The following is a 15,233-nucleotide window of genomic DNA, read 5'->3' on the forward strand; positions in this document are numbered from 1 at the left end:
GTTCTAACCCACCTCCATCGACTCAGCTCGGCGAGATAGGAAAATCGATATATACTTTCCTATGTGGGAAACTAATATTTCGAGGTATTACATAATTTTTGGCCCAATCAAACTTATAATACCCCCAACACATAGTGTTGTAGGGTATAAAAAAATAAAAAATTCTGTTAAAATTTTAGAAATACCGAATGTAGCTTTTATATTAGGGTCAATACAATGGCATGGACCTGCATAGGTAACTTTTGTCATAAACCATTACAATATTCAAATGAAAAAGTTAGAAAAAATCGGTGAAAAATGTCGCTAAAATCATCAAAATACCGAATATCGGGAGGTACCATTATATGAGACTTATGCGAAGACCTGGACCTGCATAGACAATTTTCTGTCACAGACTGTAGTTCCCATTACGAACTCTAAATACGTAATTTGAAACTACTCCGGTGAATAATGACGATAAAATCGTCAACATGTCGAATATTGGGAGGTACTGATATATGGGGCCTATACGAAGACTGGACTGTAGTATCGATTACTAACTTCAAATAACAAATTTGAAACACTTTCGGTGAATATTGTCGCTAAAATCATCAAAAAACCGAATATATGGTGGTACCGTTATAAGGGGGCTATACGAAAACGTGGACCGACATGGTTCATTTACGAATTTAACCTGCCTACTGATAAATTATGCATGTATGCAAATCGTCCGAAAGATATCTCAATTCGTTCGAAAGATAGCGTGATTAGAACAGACAGAAAGATGGACAGACAGAGGAGTGTTTCGAGGAGTTACAAAACGGATTGGCAAAGTTAATATACCCTCCGTAGAATTGTGGAGGGTATAAAAATATAAATAAAATATTAGATTTTGGAATTTTTTATTCCAAAGGTCCTTATTTATTTAATTTTGACATGAAGATCATAGCAATTGCGAAGAGCAAGAATTTTGAAATTTTGTATATAGTTTTCGATGGGAAATACGTCAACTCTGGTACAGGGTATTACGTATTCTGCGTCGATTTATGCATCTTCATCTGTTCATGTATTTTTGTAAACAATGTACAGGCCGCATTTAATGTACGATTGAGATGAAGTTATCTACAAATCAGTTGTTTGGCCCAGTTATGAATCGAACTTTGAATACCCTCCTCAATTTGGAAGGCATATGGAAATTTTCCGAAAAAAATCACTTTAAAAAACATATAAATAGAGGCTATACAAAGACCCGGACCTGCATAGGCGACTTTCTGTCACAGGCTGTAGGATCCGTTACGAAATGCAAATACGAAATTTGAAACAATTCAGGTGGAATATATCGTTATGATCAATAAAACTTCGAATATGGGGAGATACCGTTATATGGGGGCTATACCAAAACGTCAACCTATATTAATTTCAATACCAAAAGTTCTGCAGACCAAACAGACAACTGAGTAAAATTTTATCAACTTACTTCAATTCGTTCGGAAGCTAGAGTGATTTCTACAGATGGAGAGACAAAAAGATAGACAGGCAGACATACATACAAACGGACGGACATCGTTAAATCAACATAGAATTTTAGTCTGATCGAGAATATATATACTTTATAGGTTCCAAAATGCAAATTTCGAGGTGTTACAAATGGAATAACAAACTTAATATACCCTCCATACTATGATAGAGGGTATAAAAATGAATCGAGTGCCCGATGTAGACCAAACTTGGTCCGTGGTGACATTTATTTATTGGACTTAGGTAAAATTTTGGCCCCCTGCTTCTCGTACCACCCCCAAAAGGCAGGGCAAAAATTGGGAAATATGGAATCAGTGTCAAGCGAATTTAACATTTAGAGATCCCTGTATCAGCTGTGAAAAATTAATTGTATTATGTCAAAATTTTATACCCTACACCACATAGTGGTAAAGGTATTATGCTTTTGTGCATTTGTTTGAAACATGGAAAAGGAAGCGAGATAGACCCATAGTTACTTTTAGGATCTTCATAGAATCACTTTCTGATTTATGCATGCATTTCAGTCCGCCTATACGCCCGTCCGTCCGTCTGTCCATATATTCTTGTGAACAAAATGCAGGTCGCATTTATTATCCGATTGAGATGAAATTTTCCATACAATATTTGTTTGGCCCAAGGACGAGTCGCATTGAAATTGGTAAGAATACATCCGAATTCTGTCTAGAAACAAGTACATCAAATTTGGAGAAAATCACATATAGCTATAGTTCCCATGTATATGTTTTATCCGATTTGGTGTTTAAGTCCCTCACATTCATAAAATGCATTCGACAGCTCGAAAATAACTTTGCTATATTTGATCGAGATCGTTTAAAATTTGGATACAGCTCCCATGTATACCCTAAATCCGGTTTCATTTTTATTTTGTGAAAATCGATGCAGAATTAGATATGCCTCCCATATATTAGTTCCCCTCTGAAACCAAATTATAACTGCTCTAAAGCCAAATGTTGGTAGTTGGTATGATCAACTTCAAATTAATTCTTATGTTACCGGAGCTCTATTAGTGTAGTGGTGTAGGTTATCATAGAGTAGATCCCGCCCTACTTTTGGCTTTTCCTTACTGGTTCTCATTATTTCTTTTGCTTGAAATCTGAGTCTCTTCTGCAAAATAGTACAATTTAATTAGCCCTCGGAAAAACATCTAATTATTTTAAAAACATAACCTGGCTGACGTCTTTTATGTTTTAATATCCTGCCCCCATTTCACATGATGCAGCTATGACATTTTGGGCCATTATTAAATATATTCATCATAGGCGACAACATCATCAAATTCATGAACTTTACATGAAAGTAAGCGATAAAGTATTCAAGGCGAGGAAGAGGAAAAAGTGGGAGACGAAAAATAAACTTTTACCGCGCAAACTTCATTGCTGCAGCAGCCTCACAATCTTGGCTGCCCTGGCAAAAACAAAAACCGACAATCATCTAAGCCAAAGTTAAGTTACGCTAAGGATCTTACAATTGATGTTGAATCCTGCAATAAAAGCACAGACGATGCTAGAGGTGGTGGTGGTAGTGGCAATGGTGATGGTGTTGGTGATGCTGATGTTGGTGAATACTGTCTGATTTTCGAAGATGGATGATGACATTATAAGTAGCGCGCTAGTGGTTGTAGTCATGTTAGTGGTAGTGGTGGTGGCAATGGTGGCTTTGATGGTGAAAAACTGTTTTGTTGTTTTTTTTTTACTCCATTCATCTCATCATTATCCTTTTGACCTGGAGCAACGTTATTAACATACATCGTTATGGAGTTGTTTTTTTTTGTTGCTGCTCCTTCTTTTGTTGTTTGTTCGCTGGCTCTTCGTTTAGTGTCATGTCAAGGTTCTTTTCTTGTCTACATTTGGTTTAAACAGCTATCTGGTGTTCTTTTTTTAAGATTGGCAAAAAATTATAATAAAGATGTTTAGTTATTTTTAGTCTGGTGTGGTTGTTGTTGTTTTGCTTTCCTTGTATTTTTTGTAAAATTACAGCAATTCATGGTGTCTACGAGACGAGAAAATACCCAAAAGTCATGGCAACAAAATGGTGTTTGTTCCCAATTTCGATTTCAGTGGTTTGGCGGGAAAATCAATATATTAAAGTCGAGCGAGAGAAAAAGGCATTAAATATTTATTGCAAATTTATTGCTGTTGTTGTCATCGTCATCCTCGAAGGAAGCTTAATTTGTTTATGTCTGTCTTTTGTCATCCATTTTTTCTGTTGGTTGGTGTATATTTTGTATTCATGTCTAGTCATATTCAATGAGGTGGAAACCATACCGTATGTGACTCTATAAATACATTTTATGGACTAGAGGCTTTTTTGGTTTTTTTTTAATAAATTATAAAATTTAAAAATTGTGGTAATGTTAGGGTAGGTTATGTTATGTATTTTTAGGGGTGGCTATTACAAGTTATGCTTTTTTAGAATGTATTTTTCTCCTCCCTTATTGTTTTCCATTAATTAATATTAAGGTTAGTTAGAGAAACTTTTTAAAATAATAATTCTAAGAAGTTTTTATTTATTTAAATAACTTTTTATACCCTCAGCCATATGGCTACAGAGGGTTTATATCATTTGATACGGCCAAAACGTGCCTCATCGAAATAACGGCTTTAGACCCTGGGTCTCTTTGGACCAAATCCGTTTCAGGACATTTGGAGTCGATCTAGCGATATCCGTCCGTCTGTCTGGCTGGCTGGTGCGCACGATAACTCTCGAAGGGAGTATCCGATTTGATCCAAAGTATGTGTATCGTATATTATTCTCAAACTCGATCGAGTTCGGAGATGGGAAATATCCATCCACTCATTCTGTTACCTCCCATACAAAATTTCAAAATTTTCAAAGAAAACCAGTAAAGAAAGTCCTAAAGTCGGGCGTGGTCGATTTTATGATACCCTACACTACTTTGCTAATTTAGTTGAGCTCCACATAACAATTAAATGTTTTTATGGGAGAATTCAATCATATACGCTATGATTATAATTATAATTTAAAGTTCAAAGGACAAAATATGCCGAAGCATTTGTATCTTTTAAATTCGGACTTGTATTGCCCATTTGGTGCAAAATTTATTTGAAATCAGATAAATATATATATGGGAGCTATATCCAAATCTGAACCGATCTCGATAAAATTTGGCGAAGATATTTCTGAGCTGTATTTGATATTTTTCCCTGAATATCGTTGTTACGGCGTGCATATTACGCCTGTGGGTAACAAATATAAAAAATCGGATGAAAAATATATATGGGAGCTATAGCTATATCTGAACCGATCTTCACCAAATTAGGCATGCTACCTTCTATACTTAATTCGGTGGTATTTGCTAAATTCCATCACATTTGGGCACATATTAGACGTTTAGTGCACAATAAAACGTAAATCGGACTAAGTTATATATGGGAGCTATATCCAAATCTGAACCGATCTCGATAAAATTTAGCAAAGGTATTTCTGAGCTGTAGTTGATATATTTCCCCAAATATTGTTGTTACAGAGTGCATATTATGGTTGCGGAGGACTAAAATAACAAATCGGATGTACAATATATATGGGAGCTATAGCTATTTCTGAACCGATTTCGATAAAATTTTGCATACTTATTTGCTGGCTTTTATGTACAAAATTCCTTTCTATTCGGGCTGATATTACACGCTTAGTGCACAATAAAAGGCAAATCGGACAAAGATATATATGGGAGCTATATCTAAATTTTTACCAATTATCTCCAATTTCAATAGGGTTCGTCCTTGGGCCAAACAAATGTTGCTTGGAAAATTTCATCTCAATCAGATAATAAATGCGACCTGCATTTTGTTCACAAATATACATGGATAGACGGACGGACGGACAGACGGACTGACGGACTGACATGCATAAATCAATTCAGAAAGTGACTCTATGAAGATCATCAAAAAGAACTATGGGTCTATCTCGTTTCCTTTTGCCTGTTATAAACGAATGCACAAAGACATAATACCCTGACCACCTTGTGGTGTAGGGTATAATAATTTATTGGACAGAAAGAGAAAGGATAGTCGGATTTTGTCCGAACTTTGCGAATCCTAATATTTTCATCATTGCTAGGTCAGGTGCGAAAATAGATACAATATATATATATATATATATATATATATATATATATATATATATATATATATATATATATATATATATATATATATATATGTATCACATATATCACAAATCCTAATATCTGCGTCAGTTCTAGGTCAGGGGCAAAAATGGAAAAAATCGGTCCAGTCCATCAATTACCTCCCCACAAAGGGTCAAAATTTTGAATAATTACAGCTCTTAGAAAATGTAATGTAATAGCCCGATTGTCTTCAAATTTCACACATCCCAATAATTTTATTAACCCAAGGTCTGGTGTTAAGATGGAATACATCGGAATAATGGAACATCGGCTAAGGGTATACATCTCTCGGCAACACCGACCGATACTTTTTTCCTTGTTTTAATGTATTCTGGCATATCAGCTATCAATATCCATTATTCTAATTGCTCTCACATAACGATATAGGTAAATCTGAGGTATTGGCAGATTTTTTATACCCTACACCATAGAGTGGTAAGGATATTATGTCTTTGTGCATTTGTTTGTACCATGGAGAAGGAAGCGAGTTAGATCCATAGTTAATTTTGAGGATCTTCATAGAGACACTTTCTGAGATGATTTATGCATGTCAGTCCGACTGTCCGTCCGTACGTCTGTCCACGTATTTCTGTGAACAAAATGAAGGTCGCATTTATTATCCGATTGAGATGAAATTTTCCATAAATCATTCGTTTTGTTCAAGGACGAATCTTATTGAAACTTGTGAGAATAGGTACAAATGTAGGTATAGCTCCCATATATATCTTCCACCGATTTCGGGTTAATTGTGCACCAAATGGCCAATATCGGTCCAAAAGTCCTGGTGTTTGGAACATCCGACCGAATTCAGTCTAGAAGCAAGTACATCAAATTTGGAGAAAATCGGTTCAGATATAGCCATAGATCATCCGTTTTGGTGATTAAGTCCCTCACATAATAATATGCCCTCTAACCTATATCGTACACTTTTAATACCAAAAGTCCTGCAGACCTAACACACATCGGACCAAAATTTTGTCCACCTTATTCATTTCATTCGGAAGCTAGAGTGACTTCCACAGACGGACAGAAAAACGGACGAGGCGTTACCAATGGAATGACAAAATTAATACATCCTCCACTATTATATGGGCGAGGAAAACGTTTTCGCACGAGGCCTGATTATGATACAACATGTTACAATGTATCGCTCGGTTTCTGACAAATATTTAACCATAGCGCAAGGTTTGACTTGAATTTGTCTTTTTAAAGCTTCTATAGCGGTGGTGCCAAACCAAATTTTATAAGAGTAATGTCCATTCAAAAATTCGACCCTTCGAGACAGAGAGTGAGAGAGAGAGATTTCTCCCGTGTTATACATATTTCAACCCAACGTAGACCTTTTCAAACCAGTACGATCTGCGAAGTTTGAACATCGGATCCGATATTTCATTCGGTTTCTGGGAGGTGCCTAATTTCTGTAATTTTACACATTTTTAGGGGTAACAGATAAGCAAGTAATGGACCGATATTACCCACCCTGGAATTCGATGTAAGTTAGATAAAATGTTTATGGTGTGCAATGTTTAGACCAAATTGTGTACTTCTTTCTAGAATTGTCCAGCCACCCTAACTGACAGAATTTAGTATACCCCCTGTAGCTACAGGGTGGAGTGTGAAACAAATCCTAAATGCGAGTTTAGAACTGCATCGTTCACCCCCTATGGTTTATGTGCGTTATATCATTTGTTAGGTAAGGACCATTACCACATTGAATGGAGTGGCGTTATGTAATTTTGAACTCATTTTAAGACGGATTGAAGCATAATGATCTTTAAAGTTTGTACCAAATCCGACACACCCTTCAAAGCTAAGGCCAGCCATATAGAAAATGAGATTTTTTTTTTTTCATTATTTTTTGTCATCTTTTTCAGTTAGGAAGATCAAACCAGTAAAGAAAGACTTAAGGTCGGGCGGGGCCGACTTTATGATACCCTACTTTGCTAATTTAGTAGAGCTCCGCATAACAATTAAAAGTTTTTATTGGAGAATTCAATCATACACGCTATGATTATAATTATAATTTAAAGTTCAAAAGACTCAATATGCCGAAGCATTTGTATCTTTTAAATTCGGACTTGTATTGCCCATTTGATATATAAGGGAGCTTTATCCAAATCTGAACTGATCTTGATAAAATTTGGCAATGATATTTCTGAGCTGTATTTCATATATTTCTCTGAATATCGTTGTTATGGAGTGCATATTACGGCTGTGGGTAACAAATATAACAAATCGGATGAACACTATATATGGGAGCTATAGCTATATATGAACCGATCTTCACCAAATTTGACATACTAGCTTCTAGACTCAATTCGGTCGTAAGTGCCAAATTCCATCTCATTTGGACAAATATTAGACGTTTGGTGCACAATTAAGGGTAAATCGGACGAAGTTATATATGGGAGCTATATCCAAATCTGAACCGATCTCGATAAAATTTAGCAAAGGTATTTCTGAGTTGTATTTGATATATTTCCCCAAATATTGTTGTTACAGAATGCATATTACGGCTGCGGCGGACAAAACTAAGAAATCGGATGAACAATATATATGGGAGCTAAAGCTATATCTGAACCGATTTCGATCAAATTTGGCATACTTATTTTCAGGCCTAATTTGGTTGTATGTGCAAATTCCATACTATGCGGGCTGATATTACATGTTTGGTGCACAATAAAAGGCAAATCGGACGAAGATATATATGGGAGCTATATCTAAATTTTGACCGACAATAGGGTTTGTCCTTGAGGCAAACATTTGATATGTGCAAAATTTCATCTGGATGGGGCAATAAATGCGAACTGTACTTTGTTTACAAAAATACGTGGACAGACGGACGGACGGACGGACATGCATAAATCGACTCAGAATGTGATTCTATGCAGATCATCGAAAGGAACTATTGATCTATCTCGTTTCCTTTTGCCTGTTACAAACAAATGCACAAAGACATAATACCCTGACCACCTTGTGTTGTAGGGTATAAAAAGTATTTGAATTTCTTCACATAGGAGCCTTTTGAATTTCCAGGTCTAGGCATTACTAATTTTTTAGCATTTTTATTATAAGATTTGTTGTTATTTCTTATATTATTGTTGTTTTTATTCGACCTATTATTATTAATATTTTTATTAAGAAAAATATTTGTATATTTAAAAAAAAAAAAAATATTCAAAAAAGAAAGAAAAACATAAAAGGAATTATATTTAAATATAAATAACTTGAAACCATATTTCAATATTCTGATGTATTCAAGGGTTCAGATGTACGCTCCATATCTCTGTAATTTAACTCAACAACACTGGCGAGTTAGTAAGTGAATAAATGAATGTGTACATAAGTGTTACTATGTATTTGCATGTGTGTGTGTCTGTGTGTTTATGAATGCTACTTGTCTTTTATGTGATCATGAATAATGTTTTAATTAACAATCAAGCTAGACCAACAAAAAAAAAACTCAATATCATGAAGACTAAATAAAAAAATAGAGAAAACTAAAAAACACACACATTTCTAAGTTACACTCGCTCACACACTACACATCAACATCAAACACAGAGACATCAACTATACAAAAAAAGAAAACAACACGCTTCTATACATTAAACACACACATACACCCATACTAAATATAGAAGAGGAAAAAAAATCCTTGTTCATGCATATGCGAGCGACATGGCTTTTGAGATGAGGCGGCAGCAGGAGGGCGGCGGTACACATGCGGTGAGTACCATTAGCAGCTTCATATGCACATCTATCTACCAAATGTACACAAGAAAATACACACACATACACAGCTACTGGAAAACTCAACTCACACAAGTATATTTTTGTGTGTGAGCGTGAGAGAGTGTGTGTGGGTGCGTGTATGTGTGAGAAGTTGCAAAATGAATGCATGAATACATTTTAACGCAATTTGCCACAAAGAAAAATACTGCATCACCAATGAATGGTGATGCCCAAAAACTGGCGAACTAACTCAAAACGTTTATGCAAATGTATGCAATTGTCATTCGTACACACACACATACACTGTATATGTATATGCATGAATTTGAAATAGTAGTAGTAGTTTAGTTAGATATATTTGTTAATTTAAAAGATAAAAAACTTTAATTTACCATGGACAGTTCTATTGAGACATACTATAGAAAATAGCGGATCTATGTTGTAAAGCTTTGCATACATTTTGTGGTGTTAAAGAACTATATTTTGGTCTCAAGTGAATATTTGAGAACCAGCAATCTAAGTTTTTATATTCCAAACACACTTGTTTCAATATAGACAAAATTGTTGAGGTATGTCCATTATTGTATCTGACCTATTTCCAAAGTTTTTATGTTTCTTTTGCTACATTTTTCAACTTTTGTGTGAGAGGTTCCATAAATAGCGGATCGAGCCTATTTTGCACACTTGCTTTGCAGTGGACTAAAATATGGGGGTGCGCATAGCTCGAAGGAAATCAAGGTCTATTTTTACATTTTTATGGAGCTATTATGATTCAAAATATTGGCCTTTGGTCGGGAAGGTACAAGAAAAATTGACCAAGTCGAGTTTGAAGGAAATCGGATACTATTTTCGTAAATTATGACACTTTTTTATACCCTCCACCATAATATGGAGGGTATGTTAAGTTTGCCATTCCGTTCGTAACACCTCGAAATATACATTTTAGACCCCACAAAGTATATATATTTTGGATCAGCATAAAATTCTATGTTGATTTAGCTATGTCCGTCCGTCTATATGGCTGTCTGCCTGTGGAAATCACTCTAGCTTCCGAAGGAATTAAAGTAGGTTGATAAAATTTTACTCAAATGTGTGTTTGGTCAGCATGACTTTTGGTTTTGAAAATAGGCTATGTAGCTCCAGGTCTAGGTATAGCCCCCCATATAACTGTACCTCCCTATATTCGGTATTTAAATAATTTTAGCAACATTTTTCACCGCAATTGTTTCAAATTTCGTAATAAAAGTTTGTAATGGGTAGTACAGCCTATGACAGAAAATTTTCTATCGTGAAGCCCCCATTTGACAGTACATCCCTATATTCGGTATTTTGATGTTTTTTCGATTCTGTATTCTTAAGATTTTTACGGAATTATTAAAATTTTTTTGGTTTTTTTTTAATCTACCAAATTTGTTACAAATGGTAGAACGAATGCTCAAATGATTTCTGCTAAATTATGTGTAAAGAAGGCAATAACTTTCAAGTTTCGATACTTGTACAAAAAATATACAAAAAGGTACTATCAACTTTGGCGACAGAGGGTATAAAAAATAATTGATATTGGTCGAAATGTGCTTCATCGAAATAACCCAAGTTCTCTTTGGATCAAATCCGTTTCAGGATATTTGGAATCGATCTAAGAAGGGTACATTCGCCTGTCTGGCTGACTGGTGCGCACGATAACTCTCGAAGGGAGTACCCGATTTTATCCAAGCTTGGTACATTGTAAAATTAGGTAGAGTTCGGAGATGGGCAACATCGGTCCACTCCTTCCGGTAGCTCCCCCACAAAAGTTCAAATTTTCAAAAGAAATCAATTTACCTCATAGAATGATAAAATATCATTCGCTTTTGTGCCATCTTTGCAAATCCTAATATTTTTATAAGTGCTAGGTCCTGTGCGAAAATGGACAATACAGGCCCATCGCACCAAGTACCTCCCCACAGAGGATCAACATTTGGAATAATTATAATTCTTATAAAATGTTAAATAAACATCAGATTTTCCTCTCATTTCACACATTCTAATATTTTTGATAACACAAGATCTGGTGTGAAGTTATTGGTCTCCTCCTTCTGGTACCTTCCCCACAAAGGGGTCAAAATTCAGAATAACCACGAAGCTTTAAAATTGATGAATGTATTCACTTCCAGTCAAGATCTCAAATATTCGTGAGGCTATCAACCATTTTGGGAATGAAAAATTTCATGGGAATTTTTTTAAATTTGTCCATTATTTATTTCTCATTGGCGCTTTATTTCCGTCCATTGTGATTATCCTGCGTGAAAAAGAAAGGAAGAAGGAATAAAGGTTGGGAAATATGAAAGGTGATAGATATTTGAGGAGAAATAGACAGGATGGAGAAAAGCGTCGAATAGAGTTGTGTTCTCCGGCGCCAGAGGCAATAAAGCCTATACCATTTGGACGTTTCTGATCGGAAGTTGTCATCTGTATCGTTGATTGATTATTAGAGTCTGAGTTCTACGCAAGGAGCTACTTGGCCAGATTTGTTACGATACCTTGAACCATGGTTCGCTGTAGGCTTTGACTTTCTCTCTGAAGAGTAGTTCCTATACTCTGTTAATTTAACAAAGAGGAGGTGTTAACATGTCCGCAACTTCAAGGTCTATTGACTGTAAGCCCATCCTAGGCGGCTTTCACATGTCCTTCAATATTATAATGGCCAGGTACCGAGCAAAGCCGGATAGTGGTGTACAGATTACCCAGAGCTGTTCTACATCTCAGGAGGATTCAAGAGGTTTTCTACAGAAAACTTCTTGGACTTGATTGGTGTAGACTTTGGTTTCCTTCAGAAAACTAAGTGGAGATCTTGTTTTTCTTAAGAAATCTTCGTGGAGACCTTATTTTCCTCTAGAAAACCTCGTGCAGACCTTGGTTTTCAATAGAAACCTTTGGGGAAAGCTTGGTTTCTAAAGTAAACTTAATAGAGGCCTTAGCATTCTGCCAAAAAATTCGTGGAGAACTTCGATTCCATCAGAAAACCTCGTGGAGACCTTATTTTCCCATACAAAACTTTGTGAACACCTTTGTTTCCTTCAGAAAACTTCGTGGAGACCTTGTTTTCCGTTCCCTTGATTGGGAATATATTTCTTGTTTTGAGTTGTTTTTGTACCTACATTGCGAAGAGTTCTTTATCTGTAGTTTTTTATACCCTCCACAATACATAGTATGGAGGGTATATTAAGTTCGTCATTCCGTCTGTAACTCATCGAAATAATCATTTTAGACCCAACAAAGTATATGTATTCTTGATCAGCGTGAAATTCTAAGACGACTTAGCCCTGTCTGTCCGTCTGTTGTAATCACGCTATATAGGTCCTCGATATCGTATATCCCCCATAGAATGGGTATTTTGATAATTTTAGCCACATTTTTCAAAGGAATTGTCTGAAAATCCACACAAGGAGTTCCTTCTGGGTACTTTATCCCTAGGTAGAGAGATATCAATATAGGCCCATTATATCGTATAGCCCCCATATAACGATACCCCCCGACATTCGGTATTTTGATGATTTCAGCCACATTTATCAATGGAATTGTCTGAAATTGTACACAAGGGTTCTATGTGAACACTTTACCCCTGACAGAGAATTCTCTATATAGGTTAACGATATCTTATATCCCCCATATAACGGTACCCCCCGATATTCGGTATTTTTATGATTTTAGCCATTAGATATTGTCTGAAAATCCACACAAGGTGTTATTTGTGAGCACTTAACCCCCTAAAAGGGAATTGTCTATATAGGTCCACAATATCGTATATCCCCCATATAACGGTACCCCCCGATATTCGGGGTTTTGATGATTTTAGCCATATTTTTCAATGGAATTATCAGAAAATCCACACAAGGAGTTTCTTGTGAGTACTTTATCCTCTATTAGAAAAAATTCTATATAGGTCCACGATATCATATAGGTGGAGGGTATTCAAAGCTCAGCCCGGCTGAACTTACTGCTTTTTACTAGTTTAACTTAAGCTCAGAGATGTAGCCTCCTATACCCCTAACACCCAAAGTGTTAAACCAAAACATTGACTTATGCCAATAATTTTCGACGAGACAATTTAATATACACGCTTACGTATTGAGGGTTTTGATTTTATTTTATTAGTCAAATGTGCTCAAAGCGAAAAAGAAGAATTCGTGGAAAAATATAAAAAATTACTTCATTTTAACATGGTCCTTCATAATTTTTTAATTTTTTTTTTTTATTTTTTTATTAAAAGAGAATTTAGGAGCATGTGAAGATCAAAGTTTCTATGGAAAAAAACAGGAAAGGAACATATCTCAAAACTAGCTGTCGAGTATTTAAAAAAATTCACAAGATTTTGGATATGTTTTCTATTTTCGGCTACATATTTAAATGTTGTTATTTCAGTATATGGAAGAACATTTCTAAATACTGCAATTTTAAATTTATAAGTTTATTTCTAATTAATTTTTCTAAAATATTTTTCTTTGTGGCAAATATTGTCTCAAGTGTATTTAATTCTATATATATAAAAAAGACTACAATCTAAGCTGGATGACTGATATTGGTTGTCAGGTTTCATTTATTTATTTGGTTGATGATGACTAATGCAGCGAAAGGGGGAGGGCGGGATTGGATTTATGTTCAGTTTATCGCAAAATTATAAACATAAATTAACATATCACCACATAATCCTAGGTTTTAATAGAACAACCAAAATTACGACGACGACGACGATTACGACGGTCATTAACACTCTCTAGATAGATACATAAATATATATATATATAGATGCCGCAACGTATATATGTGCATATTATTTGGAATTATTTGGAAATCGGCATACATGGCTTTTGGTAGTCTGTACATGTATGCCATGCCAGTTATTGTTTTTGTTTTTGTTAATGTTATTTTCTTTTCTTTTGTTAGTATATTAGACTAGCATTCTTCTAGATATTTATGTATATATGCATATATATAGATATATATTTATTTAATTTATTATTGTTGTTGGGGTTTATTTTTTTTTTTTTGGTTCAGAACTAGGTACGGATTAGGCATAAAACAAAAACATCTGAAAGAAAGAAATGTAATTAGCACTCACTCTCACCTGCACTTCCAAAGCATGATAAGCTATAATAAGACCTAAAAGAATCACAGTCGAAACCGATATTAATGTTTTAAGCGCCGTTGAATAAAAGGATGCCTGGAAGAGGAATAGAAAAAGAGAGAGAGAGAAAAGACAAAAGTCAGTAATATATTTAGGAAAATTTAACAAATGTTACATTTAGAATTGTATATAATAATGTTAGTATTGTTGTTGTTCTATCAATCTTTATTTAATACTCATTTTGTGTGCGTATGTGTGTCTTTAACCTGAACAAAGGTAATGAGGATTTAACCTTTATCTTTGGTATTATATTGTGATTGCAATAAAATACGTTACGAGAACGTGAACATGAAAACGTGCACGTGTGTTAAAGTTGTTCACATTTACACACCTGTGACCTTTTCCACAAAGAGTTTTGGGCATGGCCGGTAATCATTAGAATAAAATGGCCTGTTATTGTCGACAAAGCAAAAGCTTCGATGGAAAATTATAGGTAAAGTTGGATGAGGTCAAGATGGAGCAATTTTAAATATAACAGCTCGTTTTTTGAAAAAAAAAATATATATATATTTTCACTCAAAACTTTTCGATTCAAATTTATTCTTTTTTAATTAATTTTTTTTATAAATTTGAAAGCTTTCGCCTACTTTGAAATTTCAGTATTTCCATAGGAGTGGGCCAATATTTTCCATTTTGTATCGGACCTAAGTCTGATATAAATATTACAAC

General features: G+C 34.9%; 1 protein-coding gene across 18 annotated transcripts in view; it reads right to left on the reverse strand.

Annotated features, from left to right (window-relative positions):
* LOC101899720 (small conductance calcium-activated potassium channel protein) overlaps positions 1-15,233 on the reverse strand; it is a 725,164-nt gene that overhangs the window by 183,692 nt on the left and 526,239 nt on the right. For 13 of the 18 annotated variants that reach the window (XM_059119190.1, XM_059119189.1, XM_059119184.1 and 10 more), the window contains one exon: positions 14,499-14,600. In XM_059119190.1, the coding sequence (XP_058975173.1) occupies positions 14,499-14,600 (102 nt within the window). The remainder of the gene's footprint in view (positions 1-14,498; positions 14,601-15,233) is intronic. The other 5 variants (XM_059119188.1, XM_059119185.1, XM_059119181.1 and 2 more) reach the window with 1 other exon arrangement.

Source organism: Musca domestica, unplaced genomic scaffold, assembly GCF_030504385.1.
Source record: "Musca domestica strain aabys unplaced genomic scaffold, Musca_domestica.polishedcontigs.V.1.1 14, whole genome shotgun sequence".
Taxonomy (NCBI): Eukaryota; Metazoa; Arthropoda; class Insecta; order Diptera; family Muscidae; genus Musca; species Musca domestica.